General features: G+C 40.9%; 1 protein-coding gene across 1 annotated transcript; it reads right to left on the bottom strand.

Annotated features, from left to right (window-relative positions):
- Window positions 1-2,992: 2,992 nt before the first annotated feature.
- On the bottom strand, window positions 2,993-14,509 carry LOC138395664 (adhesion G protein-coupled receptor F4). The gene is made up of 8 exons (XM_069488514.1): window positions 14,423-14,509; window positions 13,549-13,603; window positions 10,925-11,076; window positions 8,845-9,096; window positions 6,632-8,011; window positions 4,544-4,585; window positions 4,051-4,110; window positions 2,993-3,040 (listed from the first exon to the last, which is right to left on the bottom strand). The coding sequence occupies exons 1-8, from the start codon at window positions 14,507-14,509 to the stop codon at window positions 2,993-2,995; spliced, it is 2,076 nt and encodes a 691-aa protein (XP_069344615.1).
- Between the last annotated feature and the right edge of the window lie 10,670 nt (window positions 14,510-25,179).

Below are 25,179 nucleotides of genomic sequence, written 5' to 3'. Positions count from 1 at the left end.
GTTCCAGCCTGCCTCCCACGTCCTCCTTCTCCTGGAGCTCCCCTCTCGGTCCCGGGACGTCCATGAGGAATGGGCAGCCTGGGCAAAAGGGTTGAAACACGGGCGACAGTAAGAACAGCTCGCATTGGCATCTTAGTTTGAACTGGGCACTCTTCTAGGGAGGAGTATTTAATGTGTTGGCTCATTTAATCCCGAAACCATCCTGGGAGGTATGTGCTCAATCAGTCTCGTTTTCCATTGCGGAATGAAGAACTCTGTATCCTTTTAAGTGAAATTCAGGCATTAACAAATATGTGGAAGATATTTTGGAGGAACCAAGAGCCTTCCTGGTGCCCCTGTGTGAGTGGTGCTAACGACTCACCCTTCGTGCGAACAGCAGAGGGCGCTGTGCAGCTGTGGCCTCACACGGAATGTGGTCGCCCCCCTCCCCTGCCCTCCAGGATGGGATCCCCCAATGAGAATCTATACCTGAAGCAAACTTCCCGGTTTTCATACCTCCGCAGTCCTCCTTCCCTGACCCTGGGCCCACCTGATAGACCTGTGTGAATCTTGTTTCTAGGAACCATCCTAACTGAGGTCATTGGGATATGAGGACCTTCCACCCACATTGGGAGCCCCAATTCTCATTGGTGTCCAGTTCTGATCTTCCGTCCCCCTTCTCACCACCAGAATTCTGCCTAGCTCCTGCGACCAGTCAGCCTCCCCTGTTGTATTCTGGTTAAAAGTCTGAACTACTACCTTTCCCCCATGGTTTAGCCCTGCCCTGGACTGCATCCCTCCTTGTGCCAAACACCCCAAGTGCACCTGAGCTGTAATTATGCCCTAAACCCTAGGCTAGGAGCCCGCTATCTGCTGAGAGACTCCCCTGGTGCTGCCTGCTCTCCATTCTGGACTTTGGAGGATCACCTACTGTGGATTTCCTACCCTGTGCTCTCGCGCTTGTTGGGTCTCCCACATGGTCTGCCATGATGCCAGCTGTGATTACAGAACCCTCTGATAACCACCTTTGTACAGATGTGAAAAGCACAGGCCTCGATTACTGAGAAAATTCAGTAGGCACAGGGCCACCTGTGGAGAATATGCTGAAAGAATGCAATCCTCGGTTTCTCACCTACTTCATGCCTCAGAAATAGAATAAGTTGCAAGTTCTAGAATTATGTGGTGAGAACTTCATCGAGAGTGTTGTCAGTGTGTTCCTGCTTCTTTCCTAGACTTCCTTCTAATACTGGCAGAGGCTTTGTACCTCGCCAACTCTAGTGAGTAGCATAGCCCCTGATCTTGACTTCTACTGGTTTTCTCCAGCTTTCACGACAGCCAACCAAGTACACCCCACTAGCTGCACACAAAGCCTCCACCATGCTTCTCTTCTCTGGAATGGCTGGATACACTATCCCCAGGCAGGGCCTCCTCCACTTGGGACAGTCTGATAAACCTAAAACAGGTAGTTGTCAAATTAGAGCCTTCATAGAATGGCCAGCTGTGTTTTTAATAGGCCATGTGAATTAGTGATTCTCAATTAGTGACAAATGAAAGAAATGTTATAGGAATGTTCCATCATGGATGAACCTCACAGACTAGGAAATGGGAAGAGATTGGGAAGTTGACTTTTTTTTTTTTTTTTTGAGACAGAGTCTCACTCTGTTGCCCAGGCTAGAGTGAGTGCCGTGGCGTCAGCCTAGCTCACAGCAACCTCAAACTCCTGAGCTCAAGCGATCCTCCTGCCTCAGCCTCCCGAGTAGCTGGGACTACAGGCATGCACCACCATGCCCGGCTAATTTTTTCTATATATATTTTTAGCTGTCCATATAATTTCTTTCTATTTTTAGTAGAGATGGGGTCTCGCTCTTGCTCAGGCTGGTCTCGAACTCCTGAGCTCAAACGATCCGCCCACCTCGGCCTCCCAGAGTGCTAGGATTACAGGCGTGAGCCACCGCGCCTGGCCGGAAGTTGACTTTTTTTAAAGTTGTCCTATAAAAATCCAAATGTGAGGACAATTGATTAAGGATAATATGCCTTCATTCTCCTGTTTCCCCAGCACTTCACACGTGCCAATCAAGGTATATGACAGAGCCCTTTTACTCTCTCACTCTCCCTGGGGCATGTGCCACTGTCCCGCAGAGTGTAGGATCTGTAACATGGAGGTCCCTTGAGGGTTCTTCAAATTCAGAGTGTCTTCGGTTCCATGAGATTCAAACCCTTGCTTTGCTGCATTGCTCAGTGTATGGACCATGGCCCAGAAAAGGAAGGAATGTAAAAAAGGGTGTGGCTGCTGCCAACTGGTGATTTAAAAAGCCTGAGATTCATCTCCATCCATGCAGAAAGGCCATGAAGCTCTCCACTGCCAAAGCCGATCATCCCTGCCCACCTTCCCCTATCACCTCTCAAGCTCCTGGCTGCCATTCTGTGACTTACTCTCCCCTTCGTGGCTGCCTAATATTTGTTTCCCTCTGGTTTCACCTGTGTAGAAGTGTATAAGTCTCAAGGGCTGGCTGTGAGTAGGCAGCTAATTTGCCATAACCTCACCCACACCCCCTTAGGAATGATTGTGGGCTCCACTTCATTAGGAAGAGATGGGCCTGTTGCTTTGTGATTTCAATCAATCAAGTCTTCCTTCTCAACAATGGGGCCATTATAAGTGTCACCACTCACTGACAGGCTGAAATTAAGGTATGTGGCCAGTGTAGACAACAAGGGTGTATCCTGTGTCAGTACAGGTGTGATGACAATATGCTCTCACTGAGGACAAAAAAATAAAAGTGTGCTTAATGTAAACTGAGATGACATAGGTTTTCAAGAAAATGTACATATTTTCAGTTATGTGCTGAGCAATAAAGAAGTTTCCATTCTCTGAAAGAGCTGTTCCCCTCTTACCCTCCCACGTCCTTCCAGCATCATGCAGCAGGCAATAGTGTGTTCACAAGGAATATTGAGCGGCTTGGTACAACTTGCAAGTGAAGCTTCTCCTTGAGTTTTTAATACTCACATTTCATCCTCAACGATTCATTACTTTAGATCCACTGGTTGGGCTTAATGATGCATTCTAAGTGGAGAAAAAAGTAACAATGGTGATAAAGAGTAGTAATACTGACAAAAAGGTATATACATTTATATTTATGATATGTCTGCCTAGAGATAAACATGTAAAAATGAGGACATGAAGAGAAGTTGACACAGCTACACAGAAGTTAATTATCGAATTTCACTGAATCTAACAGTGTAAGCTACATCGTTACTTTTATGTTCTGCTAAAAAATAAAATTTGCCAATTAAACCATGACATGCTATTGATTGTAAGATACATTCCAATTTCAGTAATGTTTAAAGGTGAAGAAAATGCCTATCTTAGATTTGATAAGCTATGGTACTAAAAGTCACCCTCAATGCTGGCTAACCATAAATGATAGTTCTCAATGTATCCAGAAAGTTGTTTGTTTCTTTTTAAGGAAGTATCTTTAATGAGAATCTGTTGGTTGAACAAACAGCTTCTAATTCATATAGCAATGTTGGCAATTTTACTTGGTGCCTTAGGAGACAGCCAGGTCCAAAATCTTCAAGACCTATAGGTACCTACATACTCTAATCCAAGGGAATGCGGTTGACTTGAGAGAGTCCTGAACAAGGAATATGGAAAGATATTTCGATGCCAGTTGGCCCTAGTTGTGATTCTGCACATCCCATATGTATTCGGGCCTGATTTCCTTACCTGTAAAATGAGTGGGTTAGACTAGAATCTCATTTCTTACTCATCTCTCATTTCCCAGCTCTTTTATGAATCTGTGGTCCTGTGTTCATGTGGTACCTTCTCAATGGGTTCGAATGTCTAGCTGAAACACATTCAATGTGGAAAATTCTCTTGAAAGGCATATTCTGCTGACCTTCAGTTTTAGCAGGATACTCCAAATTTACTGAGTGGGAAAACGAATGAATGAAGTATGCCCTGTTGATTCTCTTTGCTAACAAATCCTGAGTACTAAGCTCCATACGCTATTTGTCTCTGCATAACCGATGACATTGACCCTCCTGTGTTGAGACGAACAGGGGGAGGCTTACCTCTGCTGCCCTCGATTTCCCCTTTAGTGAAGACATCCTCATCTTCAAAGCATCTCTTATCTAAAGAAACAAGGACAGTGAGAAGCCCCTCACAGATGTCAGAAGAAATAAAATCACCAAGACTCAGATTTGTGTTCTGAATTTTTGAGACCAGAAACCCTGGTAGAAGCAACATCAAATGGCTTAGCATAGTGCCTGGCAAGAAATACTACTTGAGTAAAAGCTGAGGTGTGGTTATAACTAGATTTAGGATTAAGATTAAAATTGCAGTCATGGTTTCTGTTTCTTTCATCAGCAATGCTTGCACACAGCCACCTGTTGACTTGACAAAGATCAAGAAAGGAGAGAGTATAGTTCTTTTTTTTCCTCTTCCCAGTTGATTCCCTGAACCATGCTCACAAATGCAACTCCCCTGGACTGTGCTCTCTGATCAAAACTGCTTCCCTCAGCTACGGGGAAACCCTCTACAATAAGGGAAACAAATTCAAATTACCTTGTGATCTGAAATGGTTCCAAACAGCAAGATGAAAAAACCCTGTGGCAAAAGTCAAACAGAATCATGAGGGACAGTTTTTCAAACAATATCCCAGCTATGATTTTAATACAACTCTTCAAGATACCTTCTAGGGCAGTTATTGGACATTAGGAACTTCGGTTTCTACTGGCACCAATAAAAGTGCATTGATGGTATTTCCTTTGAGCCTACCTCCACCCTTGGAAGAGGATCACCCTCAGGGGAGTGTGCATGAGGGCTACTGACATTTATTGAATGGCTAAAGATGTAGGATAAAGTTTTCAACTTTAATAAATCCTTTCACTTTCTTCCCAACTATTGAGACAGTTGTTCTAACTCATAATGACAGTTACACATGTGACATGGAATCTTTTAATTCAAAATCACAATTGTGGAAGGTGTCTTAAGAGAATGAAACTTGTATGCTAGTCTACTTTGAGTTGGAATTAGGAGTCAGTAAATAGAGAACCAGGACCTCTAAGCTGGTGGAAGAAGTTTTTGCATAAAAGAAAGAGAAATCTACAGAGACTTGTGAGGCCAGGGTCTCTTCACTATCTAAGGAAAGTTTTATGCTGAAGAAACATTAATCAGATGACTAAAAAATTTTAAAGTAAATCACAGGAAAAACTTGCTGAAAGAGAAAGATTATATATAACTAAATGTGCTTGGGTACTTTTCTTTCTATAAAGAAAAAAGAAACACAAATGATCTGAAAAAGAAACACAGAGCAAAAATTTCTGGGGTTTAAGTTGCAAAGTATTACAAGAAAGAGGTTGAGATTATTAGTTACCAGAGTAACTTCAAGAGTGGGGAAATTTATCAAAAGTCCCAGGGCTTTGGTTAAAAAAAAAAAAAAGACGCGTTAGTCAAAGGTTTCTCTTTAAAGAAATTCAGCAGGCAGAGTGAAATAAATGTGCTCTATAGTTATTAAAGAATTATGAGAAGACATGTTGAATTGATCTGTGGTAGCATTTCTTTAAAGTCTATTTTATATTTTGCATCATGCTTTTTAACAGACTAATAGTGGCATGTTAAAAGGAATACTCTGCTGCTTTATTAAGTGGTTATATTTATATTATTTAAAGCAATAGTTGGAAAATTTTTTCTACAAAGGACCAAATAGCAAATATTTTTGGCTTTGTGGGTCATACAGTCACTGTTGCAACTACTCAAATTTGCCATTGTAGCTCAAAAGCAGTCAAAGGAAAAATGTAAACAAATGAGCATGGCTGTGTTCCAACAGAACCCTATTTACAAAAACAGGCAGCAGGCCACAGTTGCCAACTCCTGATTAAAGGCATAATTAAGAATATGGACTCACTAAATTTTTCTGTTACTCATAGGTATGGAAAGTCGTCAAGCTAATGATAGTTTCCAAAAAGTGCAAGCTTAGTAGCCACAAGGGAGTAAAACAACTTTTAGAGGGACAATCTTGCCAAGTCAAGTCTGTTACAGTGGGAAAAGACAACAGAGATCATTCTAGATCCATGTCTCTATTTTACAGATGAGCAGGTTAAGGCACAGAAAAAAGTGACAATCCCAAGATCAGGTTACATATGGCAAAATCTATTTCTATGAATAACAACTTACATTTATTTCACAGGGAATAGTGGGAAGAGGTGTGAGAACTCTTGTCTGGTTAACACCTAAAGTGAATGGCAATGGCCACCTCTTCAGACTATGGGAAATTGCTGTTATTTCACTGAGTTCCAAAAATGCTGGAGAGAGGATAAAAATTACGTTTGTTTTGAGCCACATCAGTGTAGCCTCACACATCCCTGACCAAAGAGCAGTACTCCTTAAGTGAAGGTTAACTTCTTCCAACATTGAAACTTTAGTAGGGATACAGGTAGATCAGTGAAGAAAGAAGGAGGGAGATTCCTGCCCAACCAGCCCGATAAGCTAAATCCCACTTGATAATCAATAAGGTAAGAGATGATACAGCCAAATAGCCCTAAGATATGGAAGGAAACGGAAAGAACATTTTGTGTTCTATAGTTTTACATCATAGCCATTTTCTGTTATCTAGCCAGAATAACACAGAAAAGTCCCCCTCTTGGGACTTACCTGGAAAGCATTGAGCACGGCAAAGATTATATGGAACGTCCAAGAAGTGCCTTCTACGAGAGTGGCTATTCCAAAACCCCAGGTCAGTCCCAGCAACGGGGTGAGGATGGCCACATTTTTGCTGATCCTCATAATAATGGCCACATCCTGAGACTTGGAACTGCCAATAGAGGGCCTCTGAGTGTTGACAGCAACAACTAAAACTACAATGAGATTCACAGCCACAATGGCCAAGGCTGGGATGGTAAAAGCTAAAAGGGCTTTGGTATTGTCCCAGTTAAGCCAACAGGCATCAGGTCTCACGTAGCCTTTCTCTGGCTCTGTGATAGCAACTGTGGTGACAGCAATGACCAACGGGCACCCGTAGCCAGTGGCAAAGCCAATGACCATCATTCGGGACTTCATCATCCTATGGAAAATGACCAGTATTCCATAAATGATGAGCAGTGCTTTGAAGAGCATCCAGAAAAACAGAGAGAGGTAAAAAAAGTGGCTGAAAAATGTCACTGCAACACACCAGTTGTAATCCTGAGCCTTTACGTGAAAGTTAGAGCCTATGATGAACCACACGTTAGCGGTCAGGAGTGACACCGCTATGTTCACGATGCACACATGACGCATGTATGATATCTCTGTCATAACCACCCGGGACCACACTGTGGCCTCAATAAGCAGGCAAAGAACCAAGCTAAGGATCGAGACGCTGAGCCCAATGCAGGTGATATAGTCCAGGATTTTGTCCGTCACAGATTTGGGGGACATTAGAATAGAAAAAGACATCACCAGATTGGTGTAGTTACAGCGGCATTTCACTTTGTTCTTAACATCCAGCGTTGTGTCACATGCTCTCTCATCCCACCTCCTTTTCCTGGAGTGCCAGCCAACACACTGGGCCCTGGCGTTGCGGGATTTATTGATCTTTTCAAAGGTAAGTACGATTTCTTTCAATCTTTCGGGTAAAGCCACTGATAGGACCAGACCATTTATGGGTCTGGGAAGACTCACATTTTGCAAGTGGGCCTCTTTCAGAATGGCCCCCAAGGTTGGGAAAGCTATGCCAATGGCTTGAGATGCATTCAGCCGCAGTTTCCACAGCTCTTGCCTGGGAATTTCTACCATTGCTAAGATACCTTCTGTTGCATTCTTCGTGCTCATGGAGAAACTGAAACTTTTCTCCGAGGTATTGTGGTTGAGGTGAAAACCTTTTGTTTGAATGAAGAGTTCATCCACGATGTTCTCAGACTCATTGTGAATGCGGAGTTGCCTGGCAAACAAATTCACTGACTGCAACAAATCAGAGCCGGCGTTTTTGTCAGGGATGAAAGCCCAGTTTGAGATGGCTGCTGTGTCAAGGATGTGGTTGGCCACTTCGCTATAGCTCTGCAATGGAGAAAAGTGGATATTATCCTCAGCATTTGCACATTATTGTACAAAGTCAATTGCTAAAATCTGAAATTTCTGAAGATCAAATTATCTGATCTTATTTGACATATTTCTCTTCAAACTCCCTGTGTATTATTAACAGAATCCCACATGACTAAGGCTGCACAGAGGGAAGAAAAGTAGAAGAATGCAAAAAAACAAAAAAAAAGTACCACACTCAAGTTTTACTGCTCTATTATTGCACCCAGAGCAGCATCTCCAAACTGCAGCATGTCCAGCCCAAGTTTCCCATGCGACATGAATGACTATTTGATGGAGGGGAGTGAGGGTAGATTCTATGGTAATCTAAGTTTGAGAAAGACTGCATACCGTATCCCAATATCCCCCTCCTCTTATAAAGAGTTCCAAAGTTCATTAGGACATTAAAGTCTCTGAAAAGTTCCGCCATAAGGAAACTGGCTTAACTTTGTAACTTAGACAACTGTTGTCCTACACATACCTTCCTTTAAAAAATGGAACCTCCATTAACATTTTTCACAACAGTTGTGTTCCACAGAACATAATTTTGGTAACACTATTGTAGACTCAGTCTTGCTCGCGGCCATCACCATGTGATGTTTTTTTGAAAATATTAAGTATGTAAAAAAATATGTATTAAAAATGTTCTAACTTCTTGAAAATGTTTATAAACTAGAATGAATCAATAACCAAAATTGAAGTCAAATGCCTGCTGTTGTTGTTACAGTTGCTGTAGTTGCATTATAGTTATTCTGAATGCAAGATTTTGAGATAAAACATTATCAGTTTTTAATGAAATGAACAAAGAATACCTTCATTTTTTCTTGGGTCACATTATCAGACAAGTCTGTAGAAATATTTTTTAATAACTGCACTATAAATGCAATATTTCCAGATGTGGGTTCTGATGATTTCACAACATCAATTATGCAGGCATAATCAATGGGGCAGTGTTTGCGGATTCCTTGAGCTACACTCTCAATGGGATCTGGAGATCGAAAGTCAAGAAGGTGCAGAGGTATCCATGCTGATGCTACAGAAAGGCTAGATTCATGATTTGAGTTCTGTTAAAAAAAAAAAAAAAGTTTCATTCAAAATCATTAGGTATCTACCACGCATCACACCAAAGGAACTAAAGGCACAAACAATCCACATGGGGAAGACAAATGGAGAAGCAAGTGGTCCTAAAAAGTGGTTTCAATGGGGAGGATAAGTAGTGGTCACAAATGGGCAGGGATTCCACCAAAATTCCCACAAAGATCAGGATATTGACCTTTTCTAGTGGAATTTTCTTTTAGGACAGTGATTTTAACTAGGGCATTATAGTGACAATTTTCTACAGAAATGTAGGGAACGAAAAGCTACATGGAATTTCGGGGAGAGTGGGTTTTGGGAGTTGGCAGAGCAAACAGAATGCTAAGGAATTGCAATTTCAAAAAGTTGAGTTTACTAATTAGGAGAGATTATTTTCTCACTTCCTGATACTTGTACCTACAATCCCTCAGAATGTGACTTTGAATAAGGCAAAGCAATAATTTATTTCTTTTAATTCACTTTTGAATGCCACCGTGTTGCAAGGACTTCTTCCTGATTACCTATGCTAAGTATAAAGGAAAATAAAAAGTCTCAACTGCTATGCAAAAGGGCAGGTCAAGCCTGGAGGCTGTCATTGCAACACTCCCTTCCAAATGAATAGCTGTTCTTATAATAACATTATGCACTAGCATTTACTAGAATTACCCCCACAAATCATAAGGAAATTCTTTGTTGGCCTCCATTAAACAAGAACATGCAAATTGTAACTTTGGTTCTGTAGGCTAAGTCTAGCTCCTAGAACAAAGATTCCACACTAATAATGTTGATTGCAAGTTTATCTTCCCAGGTGCAGAACAGAAACAAGACAAGATTAATCATTCTTCCAGCTACTCAGGGACATCTACATAATTGATTCTTCCTTTACTCTCTTTTTCCCTTCAAACATTCATCCTATCTTATGTAAAATGTAGGTCTCCTGGGCATTAACTAAAGTCTCATAAGACCGTAACCGTTTGCTTCACTGCCCACCCCTCTCCTCCTTTTTCTTTCTGTATGCCCTCTCTCCTTAAATACTGAGTTCCAAGATTCCTCTTCAGAAAAAACAGTCACAGATGCACCTATGGCTTGTGTTTTTCCTGGGTGCATCCTCAAACTTTGGCTTAACAAGCCTCCATGAATTGAGATCTTTGCCTCAGTCACTTATTTTGGGTTGTCATAAATGACAGCAATTGCACCTGCAATCCCTTTGTAAAATCACTGTCAAAATTATAGGAAATGCAGAGATCCATGTGCTTTAATGAAATTGGAGAGGCAATAGAAGGAAATGATTGCTAAGTGGAAGGATATGAAAGAGGAGATTTCAATTTTAACTGGAATGCGTTGTATTCATTCTATTTCTATTCACTCTAGATCAATCATGCATCTCTGCTTTCTTTTGGTCAAGTGGTTGAAAGTATGGAAAAGAGATATCAAAATAAATTTGATTCTAGATGCGTTTAGTTAAATTAATTGATTAGCACAAGATGCATATAAATCCACCTTTAAAGATAAAACTTAACTGCTAAAGCAGCCATTTACACCATAATGTAAACGAGTTTCAGATCTTTTTTTTTTTTTTTTTTTTTTTTACCTTGAGAAAAGATTTTTAGAGGGAGAAATAGAGAGAGTGGGGAGTAGCGGGGAAAGTACCTGAGAGTTTGGGTAAGGAAGGAAGGACAAGAAACAAATTTAACCTGCTCTGTAGATTTTCCTAAATCTAAGTCTGAGACTTATCATGCTGAACAGATCACATTAAAAATGCCTCTGCTACCTCCTGGAGGGGTGGCTCCTGCTGCCAATAATTTCCAAATGCATCACCTTGAAGAGTGTTTCCACAGAAAGGCTTGTACATGTTTCAGTTGATTTTTGCCACTGTTTTTTGTTACATGTAAATCCTATTTCTCCACGAAAGTGCTTAGCACAGGGTTGGCTGCAGTTGGAAGAAGAGACGCAAGGTCCCTGGCATTTTTCTGTAAAGAATAAAAGAGAGCAAGAGCAAGCCTGATTAGCATTTCTACGCTCTGAAGTGTGCGTCTAATTCATTCTGGGGATTTTCAGATTGCTTCCTGAAGAAAGTGACATTGAACTGGGTGCACAGCACTGAGTAAGAGCTGCCAAGTGGACCATGAAACTGGTTTCCAGGCAGAGTAAACAGCACATGGAAGGGGGAATTGCAGGTCATTCAGAAAAGCTAGTTCAGAGAGCCTGAGTCAGGAGAATGGCAAGAGATAAGGGTGGGAAGGAAAGCAGAGCTTAAGTCATGAAGGGGCTTGAATGCTGTGCTAATATGGGAATTACCAGAAAACATGACTGAATTTGTTTTTGAAAGAAAATAGGCAATAGCATAGAGTGGGAGTCAGTAAATTTTTCCGTAAAAGACCACATAAGTGAAGTTGCCAGATAAAATCCAGGAAGCCCAGTTAAAATGTTTATTTATTTTCAGATATAGTTGATTCTCATTATTTACAGGAGTTATGTTCTATAAATTCACCATGAACACCAAGTTAGCAACATTGAACCATTGCTCCTACAGTGATATACGGTTAGATTCCTGTGAGCTTCTGCTCACAACATTTTCTTCAATTAATCAGTATATGACCTTGTTTTAAGTGTGTTTCTATTTTAATACTTAAAGACACCTTATTTAACATAGATTGTTGATTCATTAACATTGAACTCATGGACTATAGCACTATAACTCATGCCTGAATAAAGCTTATCTAACACATATTTTCTCCATAGAGAACATCACAGCCTTCTTTGGTTTAGGAGCACTGGACAGCACTTCAGCACCATTTTGGGGCCATTTTAAATAGCAAAATCACCAACATAAAGCAAAAAAACTGCCAAAAAAAGATGTGGCACTACGTAGACTGGGAAAGGACACTTGTGTATAGTATGAAAGCTGGAACAAGAAAGCAGAACATCACCGTGTCCAGCCTCAGCTGGGAATGTGTGCATCAGGAAATTTCATTTTTCTGTGCTTGTCTGTGAATGACCAGAAAAGCACTGTGAGTATTGATTTAAAGATTACAGAAAGTTTCAATGAATGGGCAAATTTCCAAATTCAGAATCAGCAAATAATAAGGGTCAACTGTAAATGCCCAGATAAATGACAAATAATTTTTAATATACGTATGACTCATGCAATATTATTCATTGTTTATCTAAAATTCAAATTTAACCAGGCATTCTACATTATTGTTTGCTATTTGCTAAATATGGCAACCCTAGACAGAGGATAAATATTTTCAGCTTTACAGCCCACATAGGTCTCCATGGCAACTACTCAACTCTGTCTTTGCAGTGTGAAAGTAGCCAAAGACAATATGTAAATGAATGGGCATGGCTGTGTTTCAATAAAACTTTATTTACAAAAACTAGTGACAGGCCAAATTTAGCCCATGGGTGAGAGTGGATTGACTTGAGACAGGTAGTCCAAAAATGAGGCTGTTGAAGCATTCTCAGGAAGAATTGCCTTACGATAGAGGCAGGACAATGAGAAGTAGGTGAAGATGCTGAGAGTGATTAGGGTGTTGAAATCAGTATAATGAGGTGACTAATTGTCTGAGAGTCAAGGAATACACCCATGTTTATGGCGTGGAGAGCTCTGTGGATGATGCCATTTACTGGGAGAGGAAACAAGGGGGTTTGCATCTTTCCTTGACATCTACCAAGTATATAAATTTCTGCAGGTGAATGAACCAGAGTAGTTCCCCATTTCTTCATCCATATAGTTTGGAGGTGATGCCACAGTGTTGTTACAAATATTGAATGAGACAGCACCTTGTACAACACTTAGATCTGTGTTGTCATAAATGCCCAATAAATGTTAGCTACTTTTCTCTCCACTCTCCCTTCTAAATTCAACATCTATATAGAAATATATTTGCCACCAAAGATATACCTGGCCAGACTGTGCAGAAGCCAGTTATCCCTACTATTTGGGTGAGAGCCATGTGATTATTACTACTAATAATTACCTTCTTCATTTACTTCTCAATTCTCGAGACCAACCAGTCTCATCACCATGATACCCATCCTACATTGCTTTCATTGACCTCTCAGCACCAGAGTGTTGCATACATTTAAGCAATCCAAAAATACGCTGAATAAAGGAATAAGTGATTCTTGTCCTCTTTCCTTTTCTGCCTCCTGTTAGCTCATTAGTTTGAACAGATTTCCACTTTGAGTTTGAAAATGGACACTTGCCTACTATGCTAAAGCACATGTGAATATTTGCCAACTGGCTTCATTGACTGTGTCCTTGATGATGGGATAATTGTAAGAAAATCTATCAATGCTGGTACACATGGAAGACTTCTTAGAGATTGTTATTCAGTTGGAAAACCTGTGGTCTGGGGTCATGCTTGCCACATCAGTGCCCTTCCTTTACTCTGCCCTGCCTCCAAATGGGTGAAGACAGTTCCGTCACCACATACCTTGTATCCTTCCAGTCTTGGGTTTCCCTTCAGAATTACGAAATTTATCTCCAACCTGAAAAACATAAATTCCCAAAGGTCCTCTTTACCGTGGGACTCTCTTCCCTCATCTCAACTTACAGACTCCATGTGACTATGAAGAAAACTGCAGCAGATCCATGTGCTGGTATTACAGGAACTTGTTGAAGAAAACATGGATGAGAGCACAGAGAACATGCTGCCCTCCAATGAAGGACAGAACCTCAATGGTGGCCACTTGGGCTCTGAAAGTAAAGTTGGATTTGGTACATCTTTGGGAAGTGTAAGTATCCAAGGAGAACACAGGGATGACAATTAAACCACTGAGCTATTCTCTGACTGTATTAGCTGTAAGGATGAAATGGAGCTAATGTGTCCCACCTGATACTACATATCCTCAGAAGGAAGAAATGAACAGATACTAAGAATAATCACTAGGTCGTAGTAGTAGGATCACAAATCTTTTATGCCTATAAAGGACTGTAAATATTATCTTTTAGAAACTTCCTGTTATCTATTAGAAAAGTAAGACTCAGAAAAGTGAGACAACTTGTGCAACTGGTGACAAGTAAAGTTAACATCTGAACCTAAATTGTTCAAGTGCCAGGCTAGTACTACTTTCTTCTCTCAATAGCTGCCTGTCTACATTCTCTGTGGCTTGCAAAGTGATTATTCTACTGTACTGTTCTCCCCAGGAAAGGCCCTGCCACCTTTCAAATTTTCTTTGTTCCCTTCTTTAGAAAGTTACTATCAGCAAGAGCAAGGTTATAATCATTTGAAAATTTATCAGAAATCTAGCCATCTGGGGGAACTGAGGAGTTTCTCCTGGGACCACATAGGAATGGATCAAACTTACTTTTATGTGAATCTTGGATCTATAGTGGGAAGAGTCTGTGGCCAGAAATAACATTAAACAGCAAATCATGGTTGCCTGGGACTTCATTTTCACACAGGATCTTCACCTGCAATAGAGAAAGAAGGTAGATCCAGCCGAAGGTGATAACTTCATCCAAATAACACAGGACTTAGCAGGCTAACCAGCCACTTAGTGAATCCACTGGGTGCTCTGAAATAGTCACACAAATCAACCTGCCCCAGGCAAGGACACCAGTATTTATTTTTTAAGTCAGCTAAAATGTAAAAAAAAAAGCAAATAATTTCTCTTTACGGTTGACCTTTCTATAGAAGAAGACAGGAATGATGGAAATATCAGGAAATATGTATCTTCACCAGAACATCATTCCTTAGTATCTAATCCACAAGTTTCTTTAACAGTAACATTTATCAAGAACTTCTACTTGCCAGTAACTGTTCTAAGCACTTTCTTTTCATAAACTCGTTTAATCCTGTGATGTAAGATACCATGACTAACTTCAATTTATCAATGGGGAAACTAAGGCACAAAGAACTGAGCAGCTATGAGCCCAAGGTCACTCAGATATAAAGTGGTGGAGCCAAGAGTTCAACCCAGATGGCCCAGCTGGAGAGCCATGCTTAATGTCGGTAGCAGGGTCTCTCACTGATGGTGCTATTGACATTTAGGGCTGGATAATTCTTTGTTGTTTGTGACTGTCCTATGAATTGTAGGATATTTATCAGCATCCCTGGGCTCTACCCAATAGATGACAGTAACACCCCCACTCCCTAGCTGTGGCTGCCAAAAATGTCTCCAGCCATTGCCAAATGTGCCCTGGAAGAGAAAATCTCCCCCAGTTAAGAACAACTGTCCTAAAGCACTATCTCTCTAGGCACATGGAGACAAGTAACTTAAAGTGAAATTAATGTACACAATTATCTGTATTGTTGGAACGATATTGGAACAAGCACCAAGACTCACTCTTATAGATGGATGAACTGCTGTACAGAGAAACTAGAAGCACGGGAAGATAATTCTCTTTTCTTTTTACCATACCTTTGTTTCTTGCCTTTTTCTTGATAATTCTACCTTTCAAAGCCAAATCTCTAAGAAAGTATCATTATAACAGTTGAAATGTATCAACATCATCATGATTATAACCATTATACTTTCATACAGGATGGAGGTGATTCAGACCACTTATTGGTAACAAAGTTCCTTAGAATGGTTTTCTTGGATGTGCAAATACAGCAAAATGAAAATATCATGGATTTTAGAGTTAACAAGAGCTAGATTCTAATCTTATCTCTACTGTTGATGAAGTATTTGACCCTTACTGAGCCTATTTTTGCATCCATTTCATAAGAAGTAGATGAACATTCATTCTACCAACCAACATTTATCAAGTGCCTCTTATTTGCCAGAAATTATACAAGATTCTGGGGGAACATACATAAAAGATGCTTTTTCCATAAAGGATGTTCAGTGGGAAACACAGACAAGTCAGTCCAACAGTGAGAAGAGACATCACCTGCACATTGCACCTAGTGAACAAGGCCAGGCAGAGACTAAACCATCAGCAAACATAAATTCCCTTATGCTCTAGTAGAGATTAACTAACTCTAATCCATCCAGGCTCACAAGGCAGTCTGTGTCCATGGAGCAGACAAAACTCATTGATCTGGCATCAGACCCTTCCTAGATGGAGTCAAGCATAAGACGGACTTTCATGAGTCCAGTGAGCCTTCAGCCAAGATGACAAGCCACAGAGACTTACAGGAATACTTCCAAATCCTGAGTTAAAGTTTCTAACCAGTGAACAGGAGGTAGGTAATTTGATTTACAACACTATCTTGTAGAGCAAGTCTGAGCAGGGGAAAAGGAACATGGCAGAATGACAGAAAGTGTGGTAATGGATTTGCCTAGGTATGGGGATTATGTGTACAGAATGCGTGATCTCACAGTGTGGGCGGAAAGAAGTTCTCATGTAGACAATAAATTGTTGGATGGGCACACTAAGCAGCTTGCCATATCAGTATTGTTTAGGATAGATTTTTAACTGATAATCACAAAAGAAAATACCAGAAGAATCAATATAAATTGTCTTAAAATTATCCATATGTTTCACATATACAGCCATGGCTTTAAAATATTTTTGACCATGACACAGTTAGAAACAGACCTTACATTATAACTACATAGGTACAGACATATATAGGGTGTGTGTGTGTGTGTGTGTGTGTGTATATATATACACACACACACACACACACACACACCCAGATACATATACATAAAAATGAACAATGCATAATTTCTATATTTTAAAAAATTATGTAAAAATACTTATCCTTGCTATCTACAAAGCAAGACACTCTGATATGTCCAATATTTTTATCTTGCATCCTACTCTATTCTATTTGACATTCTCTCAAATGCTGGTTGCCACCCACTAAGTTTAATTTGCAAGCCTCTAATGGATTGTAACCTGCAATTTGAAAAACAGAGATATAGACTATAAGATTTATTTTGATCATCAGGTTGAAAATTGTTCACTTCTCTCACTAACTTGCTCACTTTGATCCTTTCTCGTTGCTATTCTTCACAATTATACTGAAATCTCCCTCCCAAGGTACATGTATCAGAGAGAAAAGATACCTACATTTAGGACCAAATAATAGGTCTGATGCTGAGGGTAAACCCAATTCTTCTCCTCCTAGAGGACCTGATCTGAAGTGGGCGAAGGAGCACCAAAGGGAGGTGTTTATAAACAATAGCACCGCTGTCTGAGGCTTCAGGGGAAAGGCCACTTTTACTGTTTATTGTTTTCAAAATAAAAGTTTTGCCTACAGTTAGAAAGTGTTCAGGTAGTAAAGAATCCAATAGCCATAGCATTTTCTGTAGATCATTATGCTTTTGGTGGAACATTATGAAATAGTGATACATTTCATATATTCATATGAACTAAAAAAATGGTACTAGCAAAACATATACATCTAATATAAAACATAAGCATGATCATAAGACAGAGAAGCTTTAAACTGAGCACAATGGGCTGGAGAGTTTTGGTTAATTGCTTTGCTACTTGATCATTCATGTTATTATAGTCTGGTGTATATATAACCTACATACCATTTGGGATGATAATTAGATGGTAAATTTACTTCAGTTATTACAAATGTTAGGAGCGAATATTCAATGACATTACCCAAGAGGAGTCATAGCATTCTTATTTTTTCCAGTTTGATTGGCAGAGATGGGTCAAATAGATGTTTTCAGGTTGGCCCGGATTGGGTTGTTTCTCTCCTCACCAGGAAGAGTCGAATGGAATCCTTCCCATCAAAAGTCAGATGTGGCTGAGGCCAGAAGCCAGAGTCCTCTGCAAAGCACAGAATGAGCAGAGCATAGAGACTCTAAAAATGGAGAATTAAAATATAAAAAACAAGCATTGGCAGCATCATTCATCCCCGGTGGTTGATATTTTATAGACCTGAATGGTGGAAGCACATGTTCTTGACTTAGCAATGATAAGAACTTACTAATCAAAGTGAACTTGGAGTTTTCCTGACTTCCAAACTAAAAAGTTTCAGCACATACAAATAAAGGACCTCTTCAGTACCTAGCACATGTCTATATGTAGTAGGTTATCTCTTGAAAGAATGAGAAAAAGAGCAAGGATGCAAACTCTTGCATTAAATTGAATGTGACGAGAGGAGTGTGGATTGTCCAGAAGGACATTAACAAAACCTGGGCAGTGTGGACAGAAGCAGCTTTCAGTTGTGGCCTGACCGGGGACTGTCTGAGGGACTTTCCAATGTCTAGAGAAGAGTGGGTAGAGCCACTGCCAGACCCTATCCTACCTGGAGAATCCGGAGTGGTTGCAAGTATATCGTGCTTAATCACCTTTATATGTTAAATGGCTTCTGGTTGTGCTTGTGTTCAGTTTATCAACAGATTGTGTCTTCATAAATCTTCAACCTTTAGAAACCCCCTGAGTATAGTGTCAGGAAAACACCTGGTTGGGAAGATCTCCACCACTTGTTTGTCAACCATTTGTAGGAGGCACCAAAAGTTAAAGAAAATAGAAGAAAAATTTAACCCTGCCGACATTTGTATACACTGACAAATTTTCTTTGAATTTGGGAAATCTGCCTGCTGTACTTTTACGAGGCCAACGATATAAGGTTTGGTGTCTGCTGTATGTGACCAAAGCTTTCTGTCCTAAAATGGGTTTCTGTGGAGCACCGGTCTCCTAAAAGGTAAAGGGTTTTCATGGTCAAATCAGTTTGGGAAATTACGTGTATCGTCACCGCCGACAACACACACATACACACATGCATACCGAAAGTTCTGAGAATTCTTATAGTAAAAAGACTATTTCACCCAGGTTTTACCAAATTCACTTGATGATCAAAAATGCTTTGGGGAATTTAAGGCTGCCATTCCATGACAATATGTTATCTTGAAGGGAAACACATTAATGTATCCAGATTCATGCTTCACATGCACTTTTGGGGCATCTCCCTAATGCCAGTCCCTATGCTAATACGTCCATAGGAGCCCTTTAAGTCGCTTACACTAAAGCTTGGGGTGAACACAAGGGGAGAGGAGGACAGATTCAGAAATGGAGATTTAAAAGGAGGAAGAGAAAACAAGATGCAAAACCACTCTTGCCTGAGGCTATCTGTGGCAATGAGGTACATAAAGAGCTATCTGTCATTTACGAAGTCCCTCCAATTTCCGTACTAGTCACCTGGTAAGGGCAGTGCCACATCTTGTTCCCAAGGTGCCTGCAAGATCACTTATTTCAGAGAGAAAAGCAACTAAGCCAGCTAGAATGGCAGCTTCTCCAGCCTGTAGAAGTCATGCCCCAAATGCCTCCTCCCCCTTTCCACTACCATCCTCTTTCTTATCTTTATAAAAGTGTGAATTACTCACTACCATCCATCTTTGTTTTTCACACAATAATGAACAGTAATTCTAGGCTGCCAAATGCAAGTCAGGCTCCTGCACTGACATAGTCATTACAAAAAGAAAAAGAAAATAACATTTGCTGGCCTCAGAGGCTGAAAGGAAAATGCAGCTAGACCCCATGTCCTAGAGGGAATGTTTCTAAGGACCTACCTCCCCAGAGAATTTACAGTAATCAGTACCTGTAGTAATCAGTACACTGCCTAGATCCTAATCACAATGGGTCAACAGAGCAAAAGAATTAGTGCTCTTAGCCTCAGAGGCTGAGAGAAATTAGGCCACACCTAGTAGAATAGACAAAAAATAAAATAAAATCAGGTTGTCATTAGTCAGAAGGTGAACACCTGACGTTTCTCTGTCCTCGGCACTCAGCAAGCGATAATAGACTCTCAGGAAACATCTGCTGGGTGAGTGAACGAACGGGGAAGTGGTCCTACAGAGACTGATGGCAGCATCTGAAGTTCTTGCTGTAAAATCATAAGACAACTTTTCTGTCTTAGAGGGGCAGGTGAGCATATTTGCAACTCTGGATAATTTTGGAACCTGGTGATTTAAGTAGATGCTCCCTAATGTCAGGCCTACTGTGGACCTCCTCTTTGTTGTACTACCTGGAGCCATATGTAAAAAAGGATTGGGAGGTCCCATCTAGGTTAAGCAAGAAATAATGCCATGCTAGCCTAGAGATGTCTGCATGGGCATAAGGGGGTGGCAAGACAATTTATGCGTCTTTTTTCTAAAGTTGTCTCAAGTCAGAACTGATAAAACTATTTCCCTGGACAGACCCATACATCTTCAGCTATTCTTGAACACCATCTCCTATTTATCCTATCTTCCCTCTACGTAGGTAGAGCTGAATTTCTGAATGAGTTGGAATTCAAAACAACAATTAGTCTGTCTGGGTACTGGAGCTTATTTCAGAAACATGCTAGATGGAATGGCAGGAGATGACTCACACAGACCTAAGTACTTCCCACCCGTCTGAACATGCAGAGGGAGGCCTGGCATCAGGACTCCCAAAGAAAATAAAAAAAGATCAGCCGGGAACTATCAGCGTAGTCAGTCAGGAAAGAATGCATCGGAAGGTGTGATCTCTCAAATCTCTTCATGCAAAACGCCCTAAGGAGAGTGGCCTAGCAATATTTGTACACCAAGTGAACACTTTCCCAAAGAGTTCCTCTCCACCCCGCTGCACCACAAGGTGAGAGGGAGGGCCAGTTCTTACTCATGTGCGAGCCTTCTAGGCGGCAGCTCACCTCATACTCCTGGGCCAATCCCACTGCCCGATGAGAGCGACCAATGTAGGAAGGTTAAGTGGAGCGCAAGGAACTTAAGAGTGAGGTAACTGGCATTTTGGGGTGCACGTGTGTGTTTTGTTCTTCTAAGCCTAATTCCATGACTGTGTGTTCTATCTACTCCAGCAGTGTAATTAGAACTCTGACTGTGGCATCAGACGGCTTAAACGAGTTGTCTTTGTTTCTTGGCCTCAATAATAGAACCTATTCAGTCACTCTTAGCGGTTCTCCCTTGCCATGCATGAGGCGCTTTATACAGAGCCTTGGGGGAAAGAAAAATATAAAAGTTCCATTAGAATCAGAAACGTCTCATCCTTGGCTATTTTACATGGCTTCCAGCCAATCTCGGTGTAGCTCAGTGTCTTTTCCAAGAATTGGAAGCTGGATCCAAATCTGATAGGTCTCAAAAAACATAATTTCAGAGTTGGAGGCATCCAGACATCTCACCAACTATCTTGATACATATACAATTTTAAAGAAATTGAGAGTCCCAGCAATGGCCCTGCTCCATATAGAAAGCTCATGGAGTGCTGACATGGGGGAAAAAGCACCTAATGACACATTTTAGAGCTCACGATTGTCCTCAGAGTATAAGGAGCACAGACCTTCAGACAACAAACTATTGGTCCCTCAAAATGAGGGAGATGCCTTTGCAAACGGGTTTTAGCAGTAACTGGAGGAAATGTTTTCTTTTAAGTCAGTATAAAGAAAGCCTTGTCAGGCTCACTAAAAGAAGAAACTACTAAAGAATGCTTTTCAGAAAACATCCGGCTTTACATTCAGTCTAAAGGATGGGAATTGAAATTTATCAAGTGAGGGGACAATGCAGGGACAGTGTGTCTATTTGCCTGTCAGGGTGCTTTGCATTTTCACTCCTAGGAGTGAGCAATGACAGCCTGACAAATGACTCTTAAAGAAAAACAAATGTAAAGGAGGCTTAGGAATTACCCCAACTTTGAGCTAGCCAATTTCTAAATAATATCAGAGAAGATTCCTGGAGAATCAAGCACTCCAGAAAACACCATCATAAATCATTCCTTTTCCCCATTCTTATATATATGCAAAAACAATCCTTTCTTCATTAGGAAAAAGGTGTCGTGGGACCCGTACTCACAGCATCCAGGAAGTAGATCTAGCAGCCAGAGGTGGAGAATCTCCCAGCACAAAGGTCGGCTCTGAGCTCCCGGCATCATGCCCCCCCATCATGTGCGCCCACCCACGCTGGCACCTCCCACAGCCCCCCTTCAGCGACCGTGGTCCTCCTTCCCCATTTCTGAAAGGGACGTCCAGGAGGCCCCAGTGAGAACCGACCGCCTGTTGTGAGAAGGCAGCCTGAGAACTGAAAAGCTGCCCACACTTTCTAGGCTTGTGCAAGGCTGTGATTCACTCCACAATGGGTCGGGAAGCACGCCTAAGAGAAATTACAGGTTTCTCTTGTCTGCAGCAAATCCATTAAAGTGACTCACTTGTTTGTCCTTCAGATCTTCATCTTTATCTTCGATGATCACATGAGACTCTGTGTTGCATCTACTGCGCTGGTGTAATTAGGGTGATAAGATGCAAAGTCCTGCCACTGTTGTGGATGATTTTTAAAGGTTATTGCTTTTTTTTTTTTTTTTTTTTGCCTGTACTGATGTTTAACTTGGAGAAAATTGGCTGATCAATTGATCAGTAAATGATGATCTAAGCCCTAACTTAGCACCGTAGAGACTTTTGGTTTTTTAATGATTGGGACAAGGATTTCTTATTGAGACTCTACAAGGTTGTGGGTAATTCAGACACAGAAGACACAGTCTCCACTTGCAGGAAACTTCATGTGATCTGACTTTGAATGGGGTCGGACCGTTCCACTCACCACCAAATAGTCCCACACATCCCAATCCTGCTGTCTTCTATTTACAGGCCTTCCTTCCCCAGAGATCTAACACAAGCCCCCATGTAGATATTACCAGGCAAAATGCTGACAATAAGGAGAAGTAAGTGAGAGGCAGTTTGGATACACATTTTACAGCAATGAAGGTCATTTATGGAAATGGGTCAGCTCCATTTAGGTCAATAGTTAAGTACTGGGTAGTTGGGAATTGGAAAAGCTAGTAACAAGTGGTTGTGTAACCAAAGGACTTTATTGAACATATTCTATACACAAGGCACCTTGTTCTGCACTATGGGTATACAAAAGTGAGTAACGTAGTAATACAAGTGAGTAACCCTGTTCCCAAATGTTTATAATCTTGCCTGGGAAAAAAATATACATGCACACAAAAAGACCAAAAGTAAATAAACAATATAACATAGTAAATAGTGATGTAAAGTGAATTGCACTAATTATAAATATAGGAAATCAAGTAGAGAGAATCAGCTCTTCTGGTTGGACCAATCAGGGGAGACTTCTCGGAGAAGACGGAAAGAGAAGCAGAGCTCAGACACGTGTGCAGTGAGTAGAGCCCTGTGATGCGGACCCTTCTCAGGCAAGGAACTGTGTATTGTGACCACGGTAACCTTGGATGAAAGGCTCGTTCAATGGTATGCCCAGCAGATTTCGCTAGCTGACACCCCTAATGTTGAACAGACCAAGTCAAATGTGTAACTCTTTCATTTAGAAGTTAATGAACTAGTTCCCATGAGGGTGTCTACTTCCAAAGTCACGCCAAGGTCCGTGGCTCTGTGCTTGCTTGTGTTTGTGTGTGTCTGTGTGGGTGCATTTATTCACAGGTACTCCAATAAAAACAATCAACATTTTATTAATAATAAGGAATTATTATTTTCCAAGTACTATTCTAAATACTTTATGTACATTTATCCATTTAATCTTGACAACAACCCTATGAGGTAGGTAGGCTCTATTACCGTGAATTTATAGATGAGAAAACTAAAGTCTAAGAAATTTAAATGACTTTGCCCCCAAATCTCCATGTATTATATGTTCTACCCACAAATCTGCCTTAGACACTGTTAGTACGAACTTCTCCTTGGGTCACCTGACCAAGTCACTTCCTTGGTGAGGTGTGAGCAGAAACTGAATGTGTTTCCACCCAAGGGCGTCCTTAGTCAACCTGAATTGTGCAGTTCCTTGACGTCTCTCAAGATTGTGCAGAGTGGGTTTTGGGGCTGCAGGAAAGAGATCACAGCTTCTTCCAGAGTTTCTCTGTTAGCATCCATGGCCTTTCTTGGTTAAAGATGAGCCCAAGGTGGGTGCCTTTCCCCCCACCCCATCTCAGGAAATGAGTACATCTGAATAGAGAGTGCTTTCATGCTAGAGTGATTGCCCAATGCACAATGCAAATGAAAGGCCAATCCCCTCCCTCTCTCCCAATGCTCAGAGTTCTCATCTGTAAATTGAGGCAATTGGACTTCATCTTTTCTTAACTTTACCCAGATTTACAATCCTATAACTATGTAGCTTCATGAGGTTCTGTCTTCACTTCAATATATTGACTGTGGGTAAGTGGCATTTCTTTGTACCTAAATCTCTACACAGAGCAAAACCAGGACTATGCCTATTCTAGGCACTTCTTTTGAGGAGACCCTACAGATATACTGGCAAATGGCAAATTAAAATCACTTTCTGACTTCATTTAAGAAGAATGCTATTGTTGACCCAAGATAAGCAATGCCACTTGAAAGATGACTCTTTCTTCAGGTTGGTGCATTTTTTTAAAAACTTCTGATTGATCTCTTTATTATGTTTTTGATTTCTCACACTTGCCTACTTAGAGGAAAATTGTTTGTAGTAAAAAAGAGAGAGGGCTCCCTCTCATCCACAAGTGAGCCTCACTTTCCCATCTATAATGCAACATCATTAATACTGGCTACCAGTAGGATAATTAGGAGCTGCCCATCACCCCTCTGCCTTTATCCACTAGTTTTCTTCTGTTGCACCTGCCTGTGTGCTTGCTTTGTAAAGGGGCTTTTTTTTTTTTCCAAATGGTTTCTACCTATAATACCATTCTCCTATTAAATGGCACCTGGTTTGAATATTGAATTTGTTTACATAAAGGTTAAGAAAATGAGCAGCTCTGTGCTTGAAATATGATATTTCCCCTTCCCCATCTCAGGCTTCAAAAAAAACATACTGTTGGTGAGGGTTAATCTTACACTGTCAGTGCAGGCAGAAAGCCCTTCAGTATCTACATGGTCGTGAAGACAAAGTCCAGGGCTGGGAGCCAACAGACTTGGATTTATACCTCTGGCTCAATCCTTGATGAGCAGTGACTCACCACTCCAGGCTTCTGTCTTCTTAGCTTAAAATGGGCATCTTCTCTGGTTCAAAAGCTCTACGCTTTTCACTTGGCTCAAAGAAGTTGCATCTAAGCCCAAGCCAGGCTGATCATCCAATCCATTTAAATTTGAAGGAGTAGAATATACTAGCAGTTGGACTCCTTTTGTAAAAAGAGCCAGCAGTGACCTACTTAAAGTCAGACCAACTGTTGGTGACTATTCATGAGGGCCCCTCCCCCAGCAACCCACAGAATCCAGCCAGGTGACAGCCCAGGC

Source organism: Eulemur rufifrons, chromosome 15, assembly GCF_041146395.1.
Source record: "Eulemur rufifrons isolate Redbay chromosome 15, OSU_ERuf_1, whole genome shotgun sequence".
Classification (NCBI taxonomy): Eukaryota; Metazoa; Chordata; class Mammalia; order Primates; family Lemuridae; genus Eulemur; species Eulemur rufifrons.
This window is presented reverse-complemented; position numbering and strand designations above follow the sequence as displayed.